At 48.5% G+C, this 24,093-nt stretch overlaps 1 protein-coding gene across 1 annotated transcript in view; it reads right to left on the bottom strand.

Moving 5' to 3' along the window:
- The window catches only part of LOC147108584 (protein-glutamine gamma-glutamyltransferase 2-like), a 118,263-nt gene that overhangs the window by 43,606 nt on the left and 50,564 nt on the right, over positions 1-24,093 (bottom strand). The window contains exon 6 of the mRNA XM_086005272.1: positions 17,855-18,032. Within this exon, the coding sequence (XP_085861398.1) occupies positions 17,855-18,032 (178 nt within the window). The remainder of the gene's footprint in view (positions 1-17,854; positions 18,033-24,093) is intronic.

The following is a 24,093-nucleotide window of genomic DNA, read 5'->3' as shown; positions in this document are numbered from 1 at the left end:
AACTATACAGATGCACTTGAATAATGGCTTTATTAAAGTCATTATTAAAATCTTTAAATAAACAAAGGATCATTTTAAATCCTCGCAGGAACCAGCTCTGGTGCCAGATAAGTTGAATTATATTTTCCGTATCTGAGGGAGCTCGGGGCCTAATTTGCAGACATTGGGTTGGAAATCAGTTTATGGCTTGTTTTCTGGTCCATAACCAGCAGTGTGCTAACAGCACATACCCCAACGGGAGATCCGAGCCTGGTCCAAAATTGGTCCACAGGCCTCATTAACATTTTGGAGTCGGGACAGGTGCTAGCAGCTCGCCCATTTTACTAAGATGAATATTGCGGGGATTGGAAGGGCAACTGGTGGGGGGGGGGGGTTGGTGGGCGGGGTCTCACGAGGACTGTAGAGTCAAGGGAGCACTCCTGCTTCTCCTGGCTCCACAGGAATGCTTTTTAAAAAAAATAATAGTAATTTAAACTTAGCTGATGGTGGCGACCACATCGACAGCTGAATAATCCTGGACGAAGCAGGCCCGGCTCCTAAGCTCATCGGGAACCAATTTCCCATAGGGGTCCTTAAACAGGAGTTAGGCCCCTCAGTAATGGTCACAATGGGCCTATTGCCTGTTTTAGGCGGCTGCCCATAACGCCTAAAAAAATGGACCCGACAAATTTTATAGCGGCCTCAATGCACACGCAGTTTAGGTGCGGGCCATCCCACTGCTAAATTTGCCAACATTGTCTGAAAAACAGGCGTAGGTCATACCAAAGTCTATCCCATTATCTTTCACACTATGAAGCAGAGATACCAATTTTACACTCTGATCTCAAGAAGGCAGCCAAAATCTGGGCGAATACATGAGAGAAAAGAATTCTTTTTATAATAAGACTCTCTACAAAATTATGTTCCCCATCCCCTTTCCAATTTTCATGTTGAGGTGCGCTTCCACAGGCTATAGATGCCCTTTGACCCCTCAACCAAATGATAATTCATATCTTGAACTATTCAACTGTGCTGCGGGCATCACAGCCATAGTCCAATCCTGTCCTCGTTCAACGTCCGTGCATGCTTTCCAGCAAGAGTCACGAACTAGTGATCAGCGACAGGAACCTTGGCTGCTTTTCTCTCTCTCTAGCCCAGAGGCACTGCAACCAAATTGTAGTCCCTCATCATTGCCCCCGCAAAGATCAGCTAAATCAGCAAAAACCTATGTTACTTAATACTGATGTTATATTGTTGCAACACATGTTCAGATATTTTCGATGTAATCAGATCAAACCTGGGACTTTCCTAGCCTGTATCGTCCAGTTCTAAAATCTGATGTCAAAAATATTCACTGTGTTGCATACCTACATCGTAACTACAAAGCTACCTTCAATTAAATAGAAGACCCCCTTACTAAGCCTGTCTGATATTCAATCACCTCTGATTCAACAGACAGCTGACAAAGTACCCCCTCATGACATACTGCTGACATGGTTCCCAGTGACAGAAAGAGATTTACGATAAATACTTCTACAATACTAGGGCAGAATTTCTGACGGGGCAATGATCAATTTGGGGAACAGGTTCAGTGAGATTGTTGAATAACCAGAAATGGCTTGCACCATTAATTGGGAAAGAGTTGATGGGGGAGATTTTCACCTTTAGCGCTTGAATACACATCATCACTTAGGCACTGTGCAAAGAGGAAAGTTGGGCGGGAAGGAAAATCAGGTAGGCTTCATTATGAGCGTGTGATTCTCCTTGGCCAATTTTTCTCTCTGCACTGTGCCCAGGCACTAAAGATAACATTTTAATAAGCTCTTCTCCAGTAGCAACTATAGTAGTTTATGGTGCAAGCCAACTCCGGTTATTCAGAAAAACTCACTGAGCCAGTTCCCCAAATTCCCGAAATCAGTCCTGCTCCTGATCATTATCCAGTAACCCTGGCTGAACTGATTGTGAAGTAGGGTGAGGACTGCACTAGGCTTGGCTGTGATGCCTCCAAATGCCAAATAGCCTGCTGATTAGAGTCACACATGGCGAATGGCCACTTGCATCAACTACCGGGAGGACTGCAGTCACCCAGAGAATCATAAAGGGTCTCCACCTTCAGAAGAAGAGGGAAGGAAATTGGCGAAAATGTGACACTGCTTATCTTGAAATTTAGCCTTGCAACATAGCACAGCACAGTTACATCTGACAACATTATCATCTAGAGTTAAATGCTTCATCTTGGCTTTATCTTGAGTTCATCATACATTAGACATTAGGAAATACTTTGTTAACTGTCAGTTCCCATTCTATAACATAGTGAAATCAATGTTACAATGCTCCTGTAGGGCTGAGTATCTTGGCATTGGGGATGTTTCCTCAAGTCATTGCGTGCAGTGACACTGTAGACAAAGGCAGGAAGATTTTCTTTGGCCTTATTTCTAGTTCAAAAGGAACAGTTCACTATATCAGTGGAAATACCGACCCGAGGAAATCTTCCTGCCTTTGTTTGCACTGTTGCTATACATAAAGAAAACCCGGAGGAAACAGCCCCACCGGTACCTACTAGAGTTGGCTTCAGAGATCCACCCAGTAACTTTAGGGCTGTGCTTAACTCAGAGAATCGCCTGTTCCAACACCAGCCCCGACTTGCATTTGAATTCATCTGCCTCGTTGAATACATTTTGGGAGCTCTTCCGCCAGTCTTTTGGATCAGACGTGCCAATTCTCAGACTTACAGGGGATGATTTTAATGGCGAGCGGGATCAGTGGAGGGTGGGGAGGAGGCAGTCGGGAATCCATTGCAGCCCTCGCAGCGTGCGGCCTGAGGAATATTTGTCTCCTGGGCCCCGTCTGCAGGCTTACCATCGGTCTCCTGCCCAAACCTAGCTGGAAGCATGAGCTGGCTGGAGGGAGGGAGCGGAATTTCAGGTGGCAGGAAGCCTCCGACAGCGACCTGAAGGAATGGTCCTCGGCACTAAGGTAAGTGGTTGGGAGGTGGTCAGACAGGCATTGCAGTCAGGGGAGGAGGGAAGCACAGGACAGGGGGAGCCGAAAGTTTCTTTGTGGGACCCGGAGGAGCACTCTTGCTCCTCCTAGCCTGCAAGGAAACTTCAAATATATATATTAAAATCAAACTTACCTTTCTGGTTCCTTTTCCTGACAGGTTTGGTCCGGCGGGAAAGTCAGGACAGATTCCCCGCATAGACCTCGGGTCAAAATTACAGTTGGGCCCCAGTGACGCTATCAGAGTCCGATCTCAATATTTAAAGAAGGGCCCCGCTGCCTGAGGTGTCCCTCTCGCCTTCTCAAAAGAGCAGGTTAATATCGGGACCTGCGGAAAGACAGTGGAATCGGAGGGGATAAGTCACCCGGGGCATTTTAACTACCTGCCCGTCTGGTTTTGGGCAGGGGAAGGAGGTGCCAAAATTCCACCCCCCCTCCCCCAACTATGTGTCATATGCTAGTGTGTCTGGATTCCCACAAGCATTGTATCTGACCTCTCACAGAAATGAAAATAGGCAGGAGCGCAATGCGTACAATTCTTAAATGCTGGTAGGGTAGATTAATCTGCTATATGGCCTTTGTAGAGAGCTTTCATCTATGCTAAGGAGTATGGATAACAAGTACCACCATTTAGACCTGTCCAGCAGCAGCACCACTACCAACTCACAGATTGCTCGTATCTGTGTCATTTCCTTTTTTTTTGTTACCTGCAAAGCAGCAGAATGATCTGCTTTAAGCAGTTGGGGAAGTTGGCAGGAGTCCTTCAGCTCAACAACTTGTGGCTAATCTTCTAGCAGCATTTAGCATTCCCGTGAAAATGCTGTCTGCAAGGACCTTGTCCCAGAAAGAGGCGGCGTGCCGGTGGGAAGCAGCAGTAGGGGGTTGATGCGCCATCAATTACTCAAAAGACTGAGGTTAAGCGAGTAACAACCAGGCTTTTATTAACTAAAGAATGAAGGTCTAGTCTCGAGTGGTCGACCCGTCCAGAATACTAAGGGACTGGGAGGTAGTCACTTATATACCTGGAATAGTGGGAGGGGTCAGCCGAGGCATGTCCAGACCTGTACCTAGTGGAATACACATACACATACAGACAGGTATAACAGTGGTTTACCACATTCACCCCTTGTTTAAAAATGAGTCCGGCGGGGTGAAGTGTATTTAAAAGTTTGTGTATTGGAGTCTCTCCGGAGGTCTTGTCTGCCGCTGTGATCGACGTGGCGACAGCAGGGGTGGTGGAGCTTCCGGCGTCGCGTCCCGTGTAGGCTGGGGCACTGGAGTGTAGTCCTCGTGGGTGACGGTCCAAGGCGAGCCGGCTGCTGGGGTTGGATATCGGGTCGTGGGGGGGGGTGGTAATGGGTAGTGGGTTACAGCGGTCCCCGAGGGTGTCGTGGGGGGGGGGGTGGTAATGGGTAGTGGGTTACAGCGGTCCCCGAGGGTGCGAGGTCTCGTATGGAGACTGTGTTCTCCCGCCCGTCCGGGTACGCAATGTAAGCGTACTGGGGGTTGGCGTAGAGGAGGTCGACCCTCTCGACCAGGGGGTCCGTTTTATTGGTCCTCACGTGTCTTCTCAGTAGTACCGGCCTTGGGGACGTCAGCCATGGCGGTAACGTTGTCCCCGATGTGGACTTCCTTGGGAAGACAAACATTTTCTCGTGAGGGGTGGCATTGGTGGCAGTGCAGAGCAGTGACCGAATCGAGTGGAGCGCATTGGGGAGCACCTCCTGCCAGCGGGAGGTCGGAAGGCCCCTAGACTTTAAGGCTAATAGGGCGGCCTTCCAAACTGTTGCATTCTCTCTTTCCACCTGTCCGTTCCCCCGGGGGTTGTAACTGGTGGTCCTGCTTGTGGCTATACCCCTAGCGAGCAGGTACTGGCGGAGTTTGTCGCTCATAAACGATAAGCCCCGGTCGCTATGGATATAGCTGGGGAAACCGAACAGGGTGAAGAGGCTGTTCAGACATTTAATGACCGTGGCACTGGTCATGTCCGGGCAGGGGATAGCGAACGGGAAACGGGAGTACTCGTCAATGATGTTGAGGAAGTACACATTGCGGTCGGAGGAGGGGAGAGGCCCTTTAAAATCGACGCTCAGGCGTTCGAAAGGGCGAGTGGCTTTTATCAGGTGGGCTCTGTCTGGTCTATAAAAGTGCGGTTTGCACTCAGCGCAGACTTGGCAGTTCTTGGTCATGGTCCTGACCTCCTCAATGGAGTAAGGCAGGTTGCGGGCCTTGATGAAGTGGAAGAACCTGGTGACCCCCGGGTGGCAGAGGTCATTGTGGAGGGCCCTCAGCCTATCGATCTGCGCGCTGGCGCAGGTGCCACGCGATAGGGCATCTGGGGGTTCATTGAGCTTCCCAGGCCGGTACAAGATCTCGTAATTGTAGGTGGAAAGTTCGATTCTCCACCTCAAGATCTTGTCATTTTTGATTTTGCCCCTCTGCTTGTTGTTGAACATAAAAGCAACTGAACGCTGGTCAGTGAGCAGGGTAAATCGTTTTCCGGCCAGGTAGTGCCTCCAATGACGCACAGCCTCCACAATAGCCTGGGCCTCCTTCTCGACCGCGGAGTGTCTGGTCTCCGGGCCCTGGAGGGTTCGTGAGAAGAATGCCACAGGTCTCCCCGCCTGATTAAGGGTGGCGGCCAGAGCGAAGTCGGACGCATTGCTTTCCACCTGGAAGGGGATGGATTCGTCCACTGCGTGCATGGTGGCTTTGGCAATGTCCTCCTTGATACGGTGGAAGGCCAAGCGGGCCTCTGCCATCAGGGGAAAAGAGGTGGATTTGATCAGCGGACGGGCTTTGTCCGCATAGTAGGGGACCCACTGGGCGTAGTAGGAAAAAAACCCTAGGCACCTCTTCAGAGCTTTTAGGCAGTGGGGCAGTGGGAGTTCCATAAGGGGACGCATCCGGTCCGGGTCGGGACCGATGACCCCGTGTTCCACAACACAGCCAAGGATGGCGAGGCGGTCTGTGCGGAATATGCACTTCTCCTTGTTATATGTCAGGTTCAGGAGTTGGGCGGTGCGGAGGAATTTCTCGAGGTTTGCGTCATGGTCCTGCAAGTCATGGCCGCAGATGGCCACATTGTCTAGGTAAGGGAAAGTGGCCTGCAGCGCGTTTTGATCGACCATCCAGTCCATCTCCCTTTGGAAGACGGATACCCCATTGGTAAGGCCAAAGGGAACCCTAAGGAAGTGATAGAGGCGGCCGTTTGCCTCAAAAGCAGTATACTGGCGGTCTTCGGGGCGGATGGGGAGCTGGTGGTACGCTGATTTCAGGTCAATGGTCGAAAAGACGCGGTACTGCGCGATCTGGTTGACCATGTCAGCTATGCGGGGGAGTGGGTAGGCGTCCAGCAGGGTGTAGCGGTTTATTGTTTGGCTGTAGTCGATGACCAGGCGTTGTTTCTCGCCGGTCTTAACGACCACAACCTGGGCTCGCCAGGGGCTGGAGCTGCCCTCAATAATCCCCTCCTTCAGGAGCCGCTCCACTTCGGTTTTGATGAAAACCCTGTCCCCGGCACTGTATCGCCTGCTCTTTGTGGCGATGGGCTTACAGTCGGGGGTGAGGTTAGCAAACAGTGGGGGGGGTGGGACTCTGAGTGTGGAGAGGTTGCATCTGGTGCGCGGCGGGCAATTTGGAGGCTGCTGGCTGCGGACTGTGAGTGGGGGGAGGGGGCCACCGTACGCCATCGTAACGCTTTTGAGGTGGCACTGGAAATCCAACCCCAGTAGAACGGCAGCGCAAAGTTGGGGCAGGACCAGGAGTTTAAAATTATTGAACACAGTCCCGTCTACTACTAGTGTCACCACGCAGTAGCCGCCAATGTCCACTGACTGGGACTCGGCGGCCATAGAAATCCGCTGGTGCGCAGGCAGGACTGGGAGAGAGCAACGCCGCACCGTGTCGGGGTGGATGAAGCTCTCTGTGCTCCCGGAGTCAAAAAGGCAGTTTATTGCATGGCCGTTTACCTTAACGTCCATTTTGGACCGAGCTAGTTGGTGCGGTCTCGTTTGGTCCAGCGTAACAGAGGCCAGCGTAGGGGTCAGTGTGTCGCTGCGGGTATCAGATGTGGGGGGGTTGGCGGCCTGCTGCGTCCCGGCTGGTGTCCAAGATGGCGGCGTCCATGATTCCCATGTGGCTGGAGTCGTCCAAGATGGCTGCTGCTGCGGTGGTTCGCACATGGCTGGGGAGGCCCAAGATGGCGGCCCGCACGGCCCACACGCGGCGCTGTTGGGGGCCCAAGATGGCGGCTCGCACGGCCCACACGCGGCGCTGCTGGCGTTCGGGGTGGCTTTGGCCTTGCAGACGCTAGCGTAGTGTCCCTTTTTCCCGCAGCCCGAGCAGGTCGCATTCTTCGCCGGGCAGCGCGCTCTGGGGTGTTTGGCCTGGCCACAGAAGTAGCATTTCTGGCCTTGGGATACTGCTGTCTGGCTTTGGGACACTGCTGCGGTGGTTGGGCCGTTGTTGGGCTGCGGCTGGGGTGGCACGGTGCTATGGGGCTGTCCTACCATGTCCCAGGTTGTCGTTCCCCGCGGCGTCCACGGTGCAGAGGAGTAGGCATCCATGCCCCAGTAGGCTGCGTCCAGCGTTAGTGCGATTTCGGAGGCTTTGTCGAGGGTGAGGTCACTCTGCTCCAGCAGTCGCTGTCGGGTGTAGTTGGACCTGTGGCCCGCTACGAAGGCATCCCGGATCAGTTCCTCCGTGTACTTAGTGGGCGTTACCGCCTTACACCCACAGGCCCGGCCAAGCACGGACAGTGCTTGGAGGTATTCCTCAGTCGATTCCCCAGGTTGTTGCTTGCGACTCCCCAGGAGGTGCCTGGCGTAAACTTCGTTCACAGGCCGCGTGTACTGGGTCTTGAGGAGCTGGAGGGCGGCTGTGTACGAGGTCGCGTCCCGGATGACTGAGTACACTCGGTGGTTCACCTTGGAGATCAGGACAGACAGTTTGTTTGCATCCGTTACGACCGCAGTGGAGGCAGTCAGGAATGCCTCGAAGCACATGAGCCAGTGAGCAAACTTGGTGGAAGCGTCCGCTTCCCGACTGTCCAGGTCCAGGCATGCTGGTGTGAGGATCTTCTCCATTATAAAAAATTTAGTTAATAAAATTGATGCGCCATCAATTACTCAAAAGACTGAGGTTAAGCGAGTAACAACCAGGCTTTTATTAACTAAAGAATGAAGGTCTAGTCTCGAGTGGTCGACCCGTCCAGAATACTAAGGGACTGGGAGGTAGTCACTTATATACCTGGAATAGTGGGAGGAGTCAGCCGAGGCATGTCCAGCCCTGTACCTAGTGGAATACACATACAGGCACAGACAGGTATAACAGTGGTTTACCACAGGGGTCAACCCTTAACTGCACGTTGTGACTAACCAGCAGCAGCTGTGATTGGAGTGGGATGCACACAACCATTCTACCACCCCCCCCCCCTCCCACAGCCCCATTAAAAGGGAATCTCTTGCTGAGATGAAGCCCAAGATGAATTTTTGCAGCAGCCTGACTGAGCACTGGTTGTGAAGTTACACAGGGACTGAAGCAACGCAGACAGCCTTGGGATTTGAATTTGATTGGGATGGTCAAAGCATGACAAATTCCCACAGTTAATAACTCTTGGGAACCTCTCATAATTTTTCTTTTGTTTTATAGTTCTACAGCTGCAAATGCTTAGAGGAAGCAAATCATAAAGAAGCATATGCTATGTTTAAAAAAGAAGTATCCTATTATATGCTTTTAATGCTGAACTGCATCCTTGTTTTCAAATCCCTCCATGGCCTCGCCCCTTCCCTATCTCTGTAATCTCCCCCAGCCCCGCAACCCTCCGAGATATCAGCGCTCCTCTAATTCTGGCCTCTTGAGCATCCCTGATTTTAATTGCTCAACCATTGGTGGCTGTGCCTTCAGCTGCCAAGGCCCTAAGCTCTAGAATTCCCTACCTAAATCTCTGCCACACTACCTCTTTCATCTCCTTTAAGACACTACTTTAAACCTACCTCTTTGACCAAACTTTTGGTCATCTGCCCTAGTGGCTCGGTGTCAAATTTTGTTTTATAACGCTCCTGTGAAGTGCCTAGGAACGTTTTACTACATTAAAGGTGCTATATAAATGCAATTGTTGCTGTTGTTTGCTGGGTAATTTATTTAAAGAAATATTACACTTAATTTCTTTTAAACGTTAATATTTACTCTAACCAAGTTAATCCCATTATCTTCCCCAGATCAGTCGGAATGATAGACACAATAGTGAGCTCACAGCCTCTGTCATTATCCCTCATTCAGCCAGGAAATGAGGCCAGGCCTGAATTGAGCACTACACTGAACCTGAGTTATACCTGACCGGAGAACTCTCTGTATGGATAATATGCACAAAGAGTAGGAAATAATGTTCAATTGCCACAACAATAAAAGACCCTTTGCCTGAGCACAGCAACAAGTAAATCACTAAGACATATTTGTTAAAAATTGTGTACAAAAAACGGGTAAAAAGTCTACCCCAAAAATGTAAAAACAGCCTATTCTTAGCTCCAGTTATCTGACAATTCAAATTTGCATTAAGCACTAAGTTTTCACTTTGCTCTGTTATTTATGTTGCTTAATTCAAATCATTGGATATATTTTACTGCTAAAAATGACTTTTCAATTATCCAGAGTAGACTGCAATGAAAATGATAGAAGCTCAAATCTTATTTATACAGTACTAGCTCGGGGGGCCCGGCGTTGCCAGGGCAGTTTAGAGGGCCGCGCGGTTGACAGACTGGGGGGAGAAGAGAGAGAGACTGGGGGGAGAAGAGAAAGAGAGAGAGATTGGGGGGAGAAGAGAAAGAGATGGGGGGCAGAGAGAGACTGGGGGGTAGAGAGAGACTGGGGGGGCAGAGAGAGACTGGGAGAGAGAGGGAGACTGGGGGGGGGAGAGAGACTGGGAGTGTGAGAGAGAGAGAGACTGGGGGAGAGAGAGAGAGAGAGAGACTGGGGGAGAGAGAGAGAGAGAGGGAAGGAGAGAGGGAAGGAGAGAGAGACAGGGAGAGAGGGAAGGAGAGAGAGAGAGGGAAGGAGAGAGAGAGAGAGGGAAGGAGAGAGAGAGAAGGAAGGAGAGAGAGGGAAGGAGAGAGAGAGAGGGAAGGAGAGAGAGAGGGAAGGAGAGAGAGAGACTGGGGAGAGAAGAGAGAGACTGGGGGGAGAAGAGAGAGACTGGGGGGAGAGAGCGACTGGGGGGAAGAGAGAGAAAGAGAGAGAGGGAGACTGGGGGAGAGAGAGAGAGAGAGTGAGACTGGGAGTGTGTGACAGAGAGAGAGGGAAGGAGAGAGGGAAGGAGAGGGTAGGAGAGAGAGAGGGAAGGAGAGAGGAGAGAGAGAGGGAAGGAGAGAGGAGAGAGAGAGAGAGAGGGAAGGAGAGAGAGAGAGAGGGAAGGAGAGAGAGAGAGAGAGGGAAGGAGAGAGAGAGAGAGGGAAGGAGAGAGAGAGAGGGAAGGAGAGAGAGAGGGAAGGAGAGAGAGAGGGAAGGAGAGAGAGAGGGGGAAGGAGAGAGAGAAAGGGTAGGAGAGAGAGGGAAGGAGAGAAAGAGGGAAGGAAAAAGAGAGACTGGGGGGAGAGAGAGAGAGAGAGACTGGGGAGAGAGAGAGGCGGGGAGAGAGAGAGAGAGACTGGGGGAGAGAGAGAGACTGGGGGGGAGAGAGAGAGACTGGGGAGGGAGAGAGAGACTGGGGGAGAGAGAGAGGGGAGAGAGAGGGGGGAGAGGGGGGAGAGAGAGGGGGCGGGAGGGGGCAGAGAGAGGGGGAGGGAGGGGGCAGAGAGAGGAGGAGGGAGGGGGCAGAGAGAGGAGGAGGGAGGGGGCAGAGAGAGGGGGAGGGAGGGGCAGAGAGAGGGGGAGGGAGGGGGCAGAGAGAGGGGAGAGGGGGAGGGAGGGGGCAGAGAGAGGGGAGAGGGGGAGGGCAGAGAGAGGGGGAGGGAGGGGGCAGAGAGTGGGGAGAGAGGGGGATGGAGGGGGCAGAGAGAGGGGGAGGGAGGGGGCAGAGCGAGGGGGAGGGAGGGGGCAGAGAGAGGGGGAGGGAGGGGGCAGAGAGAGGGGGAGGGAGGGGGCAGAGAGGGGGGAGGGAGGGGGCAGAGAGAGGGGGGAGGGAGGGGGCGGGGGGGAGGGAGGGGGGAGTGTAATGTATGTACCTTTAAGGGGGGGAACTACTTTCTACAGCTCATGTATACTGTAGTACCGGCAGTGACCACACCTGTATATAACGCTGAGTAGTAATCTGTTGTTTCAGTTGCAGTTTGAACCACGTTGAGTAAACTGCTGTTGTACCGTTCTCTGCAGTCCTTTTCTTATTATTACATGGACGTAACAGTGGCGACGAGCAAGTTCGAACCTACCTGCAACTCTGCATCACCTCCCAGGGATTCGCTCCTGGAGAACAGTGGAAGAAGGTTGAGTCCAGAAGCATGTGCGTCGACCACGGGCAACCGCCCAGTCATCCAGCGGAGATTTGAGCATCGCAGGGGAGGCTGTCGAGAGCCAGGCTTGGCTTTCCAGTCACGGTGGTCCAGCGAAATGGGCTGGCAACAGGTACTGCGCAGACCCTTCCCGGACAGCGACGGGCTAGAGCCCGACCGAGCGGCACAGAAAAAGGCCGAGCAGCGTCGACGGGGGAGAGAGGGCAGAGCGCACAGGGCGCAGCCGGTGTTCAGGACCGAGTGGCGTCAACGGGGGAGAGAGGCGAGAGAGAGCAGAGCTCAGCCAGTGGTCAAGGGCCGAGCAGCATCAACGGGAGAGAGAGGCGTGCAGGAAAACGCGAGGCGCTGCCATTGCCACGAGGACCGCAGAGAGCGGCATTGGCAGCAGTGCAAGAGCAGCGCACGAAACCCACAGGGCGTCGCCATTTGCCATGAGGACCGCCGAGAGCGGCGTTCGCAGCAGCGCGGAAGATGCCATTATAAGACGCAGCGGGGAAGAAAGGAAAGCGCGGAAGATGCCATTTTAAGCCAGTCTAACCACACCCAAAAATGCCGAAGAGTGGCAGTATCACAGCGTTCGACAATGAAGTCGAAGTTTGGACGACATACGTCGAACGCATAGAAGTATACTGCAAGGCGAAAGAAGTGCCAGATGACAAGAAAGTGCTGGTATTGTTGAATTCAATGGGTACAAAAACATATGGTTTACTATGAAACCTAGTAACCCCAGAGAAGCCAGTAGAAAAGGATATTGAAAACATAGTGTCAATCCTACAGGACCACTTAAACCCCACACCGCTGCTGATAGCAGAAAGATTTAAGTTTCACAAAAGGAACCAGCATAAAGATGAAAGTAATGCTGAGTATTTAACGGAACTGCGCAAGCTATCGAAACACTGCCAGTTTGGAACGGGACTAGCAGATACTTTAAGGGACAAGTTTGTGTGTGGGCTTCAAGGTGAAGGAACCCAGAAACGGCTTCTATCAGAAAAGGATCTTACACTGGACAAGGCTTTCAGCATTGCAGTATCACACGAAGCAGCAGCACGGGGCGCTGCAGAGATACAACGGAGACCGCAAGAATATGGCACAAATGAAATGTCATACGGAACAGTGAAGTGCTATCGCTGCGGCAGAACAACACACAACCATAATGATTGCTGGTTCAAGGACAAAGTGTGCAGACAGTGTGGAAAAGTAGGACACGCAGCAAGAGTCTGTAGGTCGGGAAAGAAAACCAGCAGCAAGAAATCTCCACAGGAGAAGTACAAGAAGGTACATAAGGTGACGGAGAGTAGTTCAGACAAACAGAAGAGTGATACAGACTCCGGAAGCAAGGAGCTGGGTTGTCTGAAACTACATAATGTGATCAAAATGGAGGATCACCAAACTATCTGGGTCACGCTCAAGATAGCAGGAGTCCAAGTGAAAATGGAATTGGACACAGGATCAGCCCTAACAGTCATAAACCGAAGGGACTACAGGCGGCTATTCTCACATATACCTTTGAGAGATACAAAGATTGTCTTGAAGATGTACACGGGGCAAAAAGTCTACCCCAAAGGAAAAATAAGGGTGAACGTTATATATAACGGCAAGGAAACACCAAAAATGGACCTATATGTATTGCCAGATGGAGGACCACCACTACTAGGACGTGAATGGATCCGGAAGATACAGCTAGATTGGCATTCCAAACAAGCACTGACTGTAGATGCCAAAAAGGATGACGACGTCACACCTGGTCGACTGTCAAAAATGCTAACTGACGCACAAGAAGTGTTCCAGCACGGACTCGGAACACTAAAAGGCATAACAGCGACGATCAAAATAGAGGAAAATGCAAACCCAAAGGTTTTTAAGGCCAGACCGATACCTTATGCGATCCGCCCAGCCATCGAAGCAGAGCTGGGAGGTTTGGAACGTTCAGGAGTACTGTCCAAAGTGGACTGGAGTGAGTGGGCTACACCCATCGTTCCTGTAATGAAGAGGTCGTTGAGTAATACGCCTGGGGAACCAAAGAAGGTTCACATCTGTGGGGACTTTAAGGTGACAGTGAACCCAGTCCTTCACATGGTACAATATCCGCTTCTGCGGATTGAAGATATTTTCGCCTCGCTATCTGGAGGGAAACGCTTCACTAAGATTGATCTGGCCCAGGCGTACCTGCAAATGGAGGTAGAAGAAGCCTCGAAACAGTACCTCACGATCAACACTCATAAAGGTCTCTACCAATACAACCGGCTGGTGTTCGGGGTAGCATCAGCTCCGGCTATTTGGCAAAGGGCAATGGAACAAGTTCTGCAAGGGATTCCAGGGACCCAGTGTTATTTGGACGACATCCTGGTCACGGGCGAAAATGACAGTGATCACCTCGCCAACCTGGAGCAGGTGCTCACTAGATTGAAGGAATATGGGCTCCGAGCTAATCGCCACAAATGCGAGTTTTTCCAGAAGCAGATCTCGTATTGTGGCCACGTTATTGATAAAGAGGGGTTACATAAGTCCCCTGAAAAGATTGAGGCAGTAGTCAAGGCTCCAGCACCGGAAAATGTGTCACAACTGAGGTCGTTCCTCGGGCTGGTGAACTACTATCATAAGTTCTTGCCTAATTTGTCTACCGTACTACACCCACTGAACACCCTACTGCAAACAGGGGTACCATGGAAGTGGAGTGACGAATGTAAACGAGCTTTCCAGAAGAGCAAAGCATTGATCACATCAAAAGAGGTGTTGGCTCATTTCAACCCAGCACTACCAATTCGGTTGGCGTGTGATACATCACCCTATGGCATTGGAGCGGTGCTGTCGCACAAATTCCCGGACGGCTCGGAGAGGCCAGTAGCCTTTGCGTCTCGGTCACTAACCTCAGCCGAGCGTAACTATGCCCAGATTGACAGGGAGGCCCTCAGCCTAGTGTGGGGAGTGAAAAAGTTGAATCACTATCTGCACGGGCAGAAGTTCACCTTGCTGACTGACCACCAACCACTTGTCTCCATCTTTAATCCAAAGAAGGGCGTTCCGGTGATGAATGCGCAACGGCTACAAAGATGGTCCCTTTTTCTAGGGGCGCAGCAATATGAAATCGAGTATAAGGGCATGAAACAGCATGGAAACGCTGATGGGCTATCACGCCTGCCACTACCTACTGCGGAGGAAGCACCAGCAGTGGATCCTGTTGAAATATTTCATTCGACTATAATTGAATGCTTGCCAGTAACTAACGCTGGTATAGAGAAGGAGACCCGAAATGACCCGACACTCTCTCGGGCATATGATTTGACGGTGAAGGGATGGCCAGCACATGGCGACTCACTGTTGCCAGCATTCTCATCCAGAAGAGAACAGCTGTCAGTATGCCAGGGGACCTTGATGTGTGGATCCCGAGTGGTAATTCCACCCAAGTTAAGGGAGAGAGTGCTCAATGAGCTTCACGAAGGTTATCTGGGAGGGGTGAAAATGAAAAGCCTTGCTAGGACTTATGTGTGGTGGCCGGGGATCGATCAGCAAATTGAGGACCTGACAAAGAGCTGCTCAGGATGCCAGAAGGTCCAAAATGCACCACCACATGCCCCTCTACACCCATGGGAGTGGCCCTCATCTCCATGGCAACGGGTGCATATTGATTTTGCTGGTCCATTCATGGACTCAATGTTTTTAATAGCCGTGGATGCGCACTCGAAATGGCCTGAGGTGATCAAAATGTCCTCCACCACCACGGAGAAAACTATTGCAGTCCTACGGACCATTTTTGCCAGGAATGGCTTGCCAGAGCAGATTTCCTCTGATAACGGACCACAGTTTGTGTCCGAAGAGTTTCGAAGATTTATGAAAAGGAATGGGGTAAGGCATTACACATCCACCCCGTATCATCCAGCCACAAATGGATTGGCTGAGAGGTTCGTACAAACCTTTAAAAAAGCAGTAAGGGCCATGTGCGATGACGACATTCCACTGTAGCATAAGATGGACAATTTCCTGTTAGCCTACAGAAATGCGACACATGCAGTCACCAACCAGGCCCCAGCCATGATGTTCTTTAACCGAAGGTTGAGATCTCGTCTGGATTTGCTCAGACCAAATGTACGAAGAGATGTTGAGAGTAAGCAATTCCAGCACATCAATGAGAAGCAGACAAGGAGCTTCAATGTAGGGCAACCAGTCTTGGCCCGCGACTACCGAACAGAGAAATAGCAACCAGGAACGATATGCACACGGCAGGGGCCACTAATGTACACAGTGGATGTTGGGGAGAGCATCGTGAGACGCCATGCTGACCAGATCCTAGAGTCAGAGGAAAGAGTCAACCCCATGCCTCGCCCATACATACCTGGTGATGAACCCGACGTACAGGTAGCATCTACCCCAGAAACAGTAGCATCGGAAGCTGATGAACCAACCGACGACAGGGGGCCAGAATCGCCTCCGCACCAAGAGCAAGACACTCGGGAAAGGCGCTATCCAGAAAGGATCAGGACGCCTCCCCAAAGACTGAATTTATAAATAGACTATTTTCAGCTAATGTTGCATGTTAAAAGTGTTAATTGTAATTAGTTTGATATTTAATTGTTAAATGAGTGTTATGGTACTGTTAATCTAAAAGGGGAGGAATTGTAATGTATGTACCTTTAAGGGGGGAACTACCTTCTACAGCTCATGTATACTGTAGTACCGGCAGTGACCACACCTGTATATAACGCTGAGTAGTAATCTGTTGTTTCAGTTGCAGTTTGAACCACGTTGAGTAAACTCCTGTTGTACCGTTCTCTGCAGTCCTTTTCTTATTATTACACGGACGTAACAGGGAGGGAGGGGGGAGGGAGGGAGGGGGGAGAGAGAGAGGGGGAGGGAGGGGGGAGAGAGAGAGAGAGGGGGAGAGAGGGGAGGGAGGGGGGAGAGAGAGAGAGGGGGAGAGAGAGAGGGGGAGGGAGGGGGAGAGAGAGAGGGGGAGGGAGGGGGGAGAGAGGGGGAGGGAGGGTGCAGAGAGGGGGAGGGAGGGGGGAGAGAGAGAGAGGGGGAGGGAGGGGGGGAGGGAGGGGGGAGAGAGAGAGGGGGAGGGAGGGGGGAGAGAGAGGGGGAGGGGGGAGGGAGGGGGGAGAGAGAGAGAGGGGGAGAGAGAGAGGGGGAGGGAGGGGGGAGAGAGAGAGGGGGGAGAGAGAGAGGGGGAGAGAGGGGGAGGGAGGGGGAGAGAGAGAGGGGGAGGGAGGGGGAGAGAGGGGGAGGGAGGGGGGAGGGAGGGGGGAGAGAGAGAGAGGGGGAGAGAGGGGGAGAGAGAGAGGGGGAGAGCGAGCGAGGGGGAGAGAGAGCGAGGGGAGGGAGGGGGAGAGAGAGAGGGGGAGGGAGGGGGAGGGGGAGGGAAGGGGAGGGAGGGGGGAGAGAGAGGGGGAGGGAGAGAGGGGGAGAGAGAGAGGGTGAGACAGGGGGGAGAGGGGAGGGGGAGAGGGAGGGGGGAGTTAATTGGCAAAGTAAATTGTGTTTAATTGGCAAATATTTCTTTTATTATGTGAATACATGACATAATAGAATTTCCATCTAAACTGCCAGTGCATCATAAAGGTATAATTGCATAATAAACGGTCAAAGTACTCAGTTGATAAAATATCTATACTCCGTTAAACTAGAGATTCCTTCTCCATTACTCCAAAATACCAGCAGTGTTCAAAAGAAAGTGAATTTCAGGCTATTATTTAAACTCACTGTTCAGATTACATCAATGGGACATTAAATTATAAATCACATCAATCCTACCCAATTGGGACATTTAACTGCGCAAGACTAAACTGTTGCCTCCACAAGAAATTGTCAGCTCCACCTCGCTCTCTGATATTACCACCCTTTCCTTCATAGCCCCATCTATATTTTAATCAGAATGTTTTTTTTCCAGAGTGTTAGTTGTTAGCTAATATTTTCATACCTACATATGTTCTCACTAAAAGCAATATAATTACATAAAAAAATCAGGAACACTGCCATTGCATTCCTGCACTTCATGAGCATTGCCACATAAAACTGGAACCGAATCACATTTTAAGAGGTCACGATAAGTCTCATTCAATACGCAACCATTTACTTAAGCCCAGTTGTTGCGAATGAATTGGTTGTGATTGTACGACTCCAGTTAGACCTCATTACTACCAACTGGTAGATGCTGTTGGAATAATTCATAAAGAATTCATGCAATTGAAGTTTGAGCTTCTTTCACAAAAGATGTTGGAGCTTCAGATGGGATTATAAAAAAGCTTCTGATAAGGTTAAATGTGTATTATCGGAGTTGGTTATAATGAGGTCTGTGCTATATATCCAGTTCTCAGTAGCTTAAAACCACAATTGTTTCTTAATCTATTCCTATGCAGTTCCATGCCAGTCAGATGCTAATTTTGGTGTTTTATACCATTTCTTTATCAAACCCCATTGCCCAGTCTGCTACGTACCTGTGCAGGCCACTGCCGCAAACACCCAGCATTGGCCATAGCGAACAGGCTGACAGACCAATTTATTCCATCGATGGAGGATGGTAATGCTTCCATTCCACATTGTTGGAGGTACTCCATCAGAATAATTGGGGCCCCAATTGCCCAGCAGTATCCCGTTATCATCATTGCAGTTCACCTGTAAAAACAAAAGTAATTGTAAAGTATTACACAGCGACACAAACACAGAAACCGAACAATGAGTTAAGTATGCAAGATGTCGCTTTAGTGATTAAACGACATGCACGGGTTACGTGTGTAAGGTAACCAACGGACTTGGCATAAAAGGTATTGGTGTACGAAAGCTCTGATCAATTGCAACAGAATTAAGAGAACAACTCTCTTTTCACCTGGTTAAGATGGTCATATCTCATTAGTAAAAGTTCATTTGAGAATAATCATTGTGGTTTACATGGAAAATAAATTGGAAATAATGGATACCTGGGAGTAATTGGGAGGCTAATTGACATCGGAAACCATAAGAACAAAGTCTGAGTGATTCCTAACAGTTACCTGATCCTCGGGTTTCCACCTGCCCACTTTACAACCAGACAGCCCGAGTGGGATACCCAGACACTTCTAAAAAGTAAAAATGAAACTAAAAATCTGATTTTGAAAACCAAATCTGTTTTTTTACGCTCACCCCTATGTCTTGTAATGTGATCCCACCTGTTTTTTGCAGTTTTCAATAAATTCACAGCAGCAAAGCAACCATCAGGGCCCCAGAATTCCTCTCCTGTGGGCCTGAGAAATGTTCAATTCGCAGGTACAAGGGAGAGGCGAAAAGGTGTGGAAACACGAGAATCCTCCTGCATCATTTTCCTTTTGGAATGCTGTTTGGACATCCATTTGGAGGAGTGCCTGAAGAAGCTATCAGTAGCTCCTTCCACCTGCCAGAGCCATGCTAATGACCCAAACCTGTAAATCCAAGCGCAGTGCCTGTCCGGTGTGCCGCGCCTGCCTAACGTTCCATTGCAGTGGAGAGAGGAATATCGAGGCCCAGAATTCAAGTCATGAAATTGAGTTCTATAAATCTGGTCATCAGTGGTCGGACACCATGAAAGCTGCTGTAAAAGCCCAAATGGTTCACTAAAGTCTTTCAGGGACCCCTACGCAGTCCCATACTATGTAGTTGATGCAATGCCCAGTTAGTCACTCCAGTATCATTTCAAGAAGGCCCACCACTATCTACTCAGGGCAGCTAGGAATGGGCAGTAATTGCAGCCTCACCAGCAATGTCCACATCCCATGAGCAAATATAAACAAACTCAAGCAATGATCCGAATCCTTGCCCTGCCCCCGACTGGTCTTGGACTTGACAGAAGATGGCGGCACTGAATTTCCGCAGGGGTTCTCCCGACGTAACCCCAATGGGAGATCAGGGGACCATTATGGGAAATTGCGTAAATGGGTGGTTTACTGAGGATTCTGCCAGTCTCCCATCAGAATTACATCTGGAGATGGGAGAGCTCCTTTGGAATTTCAGGGCTGGTAGTTGGCTTTGAACCTGTAGCTTAGATGATAGCTTTGAAGCCACTCCTCCTGTCTAATTAATAATAAAGATATTTTCATTCAATTGTGTGACTGTGGGTTTATTCAGTCTTGGTTCAGTTTTACCAACAGTATGCGGTCTCTGTGCCTGTAAATTGTTGGCCCCTTTCCCATGTTATTTAGAGTGTGGTAATGTTCACACAAGTGAATTATCAATCTGTAGTTTATTTTGCAGGAAATGTCATGTTTAATTCATATTAAAACAAATAAATCAGTAAACTCTTGCATTGCAGCAGGTATAACACAGGACTAGTTCTTTCGTCAAACTCAGTGATTAGGAGATATTGCTTAAGCAGGACTAGTTTAACATGATTCTGATCTCGCCTTTTTGGAGCTATGTCATTTGACAAGATGTTGCAACTATTTACTGTTAAATTCTTCAGTACCTCGAGGCCTCTCCAGAACCAATTATGCTTGTTGTAATTATTTTTCTATGGACATAATAAACAAAACCCTTGGAGCTGCCTCGTTCGGGAATCTGATTCAATTTAACATTACTCACTCTACTCTTTAAGGAAATAAATGTTTCTAAATTTCTTTCAAACTTTGCTTACAGATATTGTCACAGCAAAATTGATGGCTCCATTCTAACATAATGCAATTTTCTTTATTCCTCGAGGTATTTGGAAGCAAATGATTTTAGACAGGAATCCCTGTGAAATACCATTAGTTAGAAACTTTATGGAGTCTGCTTTTGTGGTGTTCTGGAGATTTGCTCTCATAGCCCATTGAGTGCCAGCATGTAATTTAATGAAAGGAATATCTGGTGGGTTCTGTAAGGGGTATGCAATGCTCCCTGCCAGACTTTTCTCTCTGTGTTACATCCAACCAATGCTTAATGTCCAAGCAGTAAAGACGTAAATGTACCCCCAAGACTTTTATCTTATTTTCCTTTCCTCTTTCTTCCATATATCATACTGAATATTCAAAGAAGTGGATAGAATGGGTTATTTTAGCTTAAATGTTTTAAAATTTACATTTTTCGGCATTTTATAACCGGGACCAAAGAATACAGCTGTTGAGAAGTGTAAATAGAAGTTTGCCACCAGCAATGGATAACATTTGGCGCAGTAAAGATAACTGCCAGCTGTAAAGGACTTCACTGTGCTGCAAAAAATGGCAGCCTGCATCAAGCTGTTTTGAACATAGCAGAGAGATGCAAGACTCCAGTTATAAACCTACCTGTGTGGGTTGAGAGAACCAACATCGGCATTCAGTTACATGCATTGATGCCATTGCTGCTAAGTTTTACTATCGAATCAACCAACTAGCATTTACATGGATCTTGTAGAGCATACAGTACAGGAACTTTAAATAGGCCATTTCCTCCTTGATCTTTTTCATTAGGCAATATTAAGTTGAAATACCACCAAATTGATATGAATGACCTCATTTTAATTCATTTCTGCTGTACTTTAGAGCCCTATAACAATTCTGACTAAATATTGGGGAGGAAATTATCTCATGACACAGGAAGTTTACAATGGTCACTTCCTTTCCAGCCACAGGTGCCATGAAACAAAACAAACATAGTTTTATTAAATAGCACATGGGTGATTAGGAATCTCTACCCTCCATTAGTGTTTACAATTGTTTTTGATATAATAAATGGTGGTGACTCTGCTTCTGCGAAAGCGGTTTTAGCCCCTGGAAGCCTAAACCAGAAAGAACCCTAAAAAACCCAATTATGCTGGAAATATGTCAATGTGGGCAGTACTTGTGAGCTCCAGTGCACAATGTGTTCTGTTCATTAATAACTAGACATTCTTATTATGAACAGCTAGCTTCTAGCTAGTCATTTATTCAGTACACGTTCTCTAGGTACAGCATCTGTGGAGATTCAGCATGTGTACTTCTGTGTGCAGGCAGCCATCTTGACTACTGCCTTGTGGGTAGCCTAGTGCATCGTGGGTAGTGTAGTCTTAAACACATACAACTAAATATACAGCTCTATACAGCTCTACGGCTCCATCTAGTGTACCACTCTAGAATGACATGTTATTGATCATTACATCCCCCTTTCTTTGAGGTTAACAAAATCAATATCAATCAACTTTCAAGAAAAACGATAAAGATGATATCAGTAACACTTTTGTTAGTGCTCTATAAACATAAACATTTTCGCAACAGTCAATACATTTTCAATATAGTTTTTCTTTGTACTCAAAGATTAAGTCTATCAGGTTTTTATACTACACGTGTGGGTCTTCTCAGCATGGGTAAGTCTGATGTGTTTGCATGAGATTGTTCTGGTGGTGATTGACAAGATTCAGTTGCGGCATTGTCATCAATCTGCTGTTGGATAGTTTCTTGTGTTTTTAGGAGGGAACGGCGGTTCCTCCTGAGAATCTGTCCTTCCTCAGTTCTAACAATGAATGACCTTGGTCGTACTTCCTCAAGAACTGTAGCTTTCCTGTTCCATGCATCTGGATCCTCAATCCTGACAACATCATCCCTTGTCAATGATTTTAGAGTTTTGGATGACTTGTCATAGTATGATTTCTGTTTCAGCTTTAACAGTTGAAGTCTCTGTCTAAGTTCCTTACTTTGCTTTTCATTTGCACAGCAGGGCAGCATGGTGCACAACTTGCGACCCATTAGTAGTTCAGCAGGTGAAGAACCACAGTCTAAAGGTGAGGCTCGGTAGCTCAGCAGGGCGAGATAAGGATCATACTTGCTTTCTGTCGCTTTCTTCAGTAGCTGCTTGAGAACTTGAACACTTTTCTCTGCCTTACCATTTGACTGAGCATACAAAGGACTGGATGTGATGTGCTGAAAGTCATACTGTGCTGCAAAGGGTTGCCACTCCTTACAGTTGAAGCACGGACCATTGTCGCTAACGGCAATCCTAGGAATTCCATATCTGGCGAAGATGGATTTCACATGCATTATGACACTGCTTGCTGATGTGCTTGAGAGCAGCGCCATCTCAGGATAGTTAGAATAGTAGTCAATCACTATTAGATATTCTTTACCATTTAAATGAAAGAGGTCCATACCAACCTTTTGCCATGGTGCTGTTGGTATGTCAGCTACTATCATTGGTTCCTTTGCTTGTTTGTTTTGGTGTTTCTGACATGTCTCACATTTGCCTATCATGTTCTCAATGTCCTTATTTATGCCAGGCCAATAAACAGTGTCTCTTGCTCTCCTTTTGCATTTTTCAATTCCGAGGTGTCCCTCATGAATCCTTTTGAGCATGTCTTGATATAGAGCCTGTGGAATGACTATTCTGTTCTGTTTTAGTAATAGTCCACTTGCGGCACTCAATTCTGACCTTATGTGAAAGTATTTTGGAAAGGAACCTTTTGGCCAATGATGATGAATGTTTTCTATTACTGTTTGTAACACTGTATCTTTTACTGTTTCTTCTGCTATTTGCATTGATTTTGTGTCTGACACGGGCAGCGCAGCAGTGACCATACTCACATGAACATCCACATCTTCTTCAGTAGAGCTCGCTTGACTCATTGTGGGTGCTCGGGATAGTGCATCTGCTAACACTATGTATTTGCCTGGTGTGTGGATCAGTTCAAAGTCATATCTTTGCAGCTTCATCATGAGTCGTTGAATCCTTGGAGACATCTCATTCAGATTTTTTTTTATGATGGCAACCAGTGGGCTGTGGTCTGTCTCAACTGTGAAGGTGGGAAGTCCATATATGTAGCCATGAAACTTTTCTAGTCCAACTACCAAGCCTAGACATTCCTTTTCAATCTGGGTGTATCAACACTCAGTATCAGTCATAGACCTGGAGGCATAGGCAACAGGCTTCCAATCTTCACCCTCTGCTTGTAGCAAGACCGCACCTAGGCCATCTTTTGATGCATCCGTTGACACTTTGATTCTCTTTGTTGGTTCAAAGAAAGTGAGTACAGGTGTGGTTGTCAACACTGTTTTGAGATTAATCCACTCTTGTTCATGTCTTTCTGTCCATGCGAACTCATTTGTTTTATGTAGCAGGTCTCGCAGACAGGTTGTCTTGGCTGACAAGTTAGGAATGAACTTTCCAATGAAGTTTATCATCCCCATGATGCGTAGCACTCCTTTTTTGTCAGTGGGTCGGGGCATTTTGAGTATGGCGTTTACTTTTTCCATATCTGGCTCTATTCCTTTACCAGATAGATTATCTCCTAGGAAAGTGACTTCCTGGACGCCAAACTGACACTTGGCTTTGTTGAGCTTCAGTCCATTCTGGCGTATGCTCTGTAGCACTTTAGTCACTCTCTCATTGTGTTTTTTCAGTGTGGAGCCCCAGATGATGATGTCATCAACATAGACCTGAACTCCTTCCAGACCTTCAATTATGTGTTCCATCGCTCGATGAAAGATTTCAGATGCAGATATTATCCCGAAAGGCATTCTGAGGAAACAATACCTGCCAAATGGTGTGTTGAAGGTACAGTATTTGGTGCTCTCTTCATCCAGTTTTAGTTGCCAAAATCCTTGTGAGGCATCGAGCTTTGTAAAGTATCTGGCACCTGACATTTCACTGGTGATTTTTTCTCACTTGGGAATCTGGTAGTGTTCACGTTTTATGTTTGCATTTAAGTCCTTTGGATCCATGCATATTCTTAGATCATTGTTCTTTTTCTTTACACATACCATGGAGTTAACCCAGTCTGTTGGCTCTTCGACTTTCCTGATGA

This window comes from Somniosus microcephalus, chromosome 13 (genome assembly GCF_052327205.1).
Source record: "Somniosus microcephalus isolate GS21.2 chromosome 13, FLI_Smic_1.0, whole genome shotgun sequence".
Taxonomy (NCBI): domain Eukaryota; kingdom Metazoa; phylum Chordata; class Chondrichthyes; order Squaliformes; family Somniosidae; genus Somniosus; species Somniosus microcephalus.
This window is presented reverse-complemented; position numbering and strand designations above follow the sequence as displayed.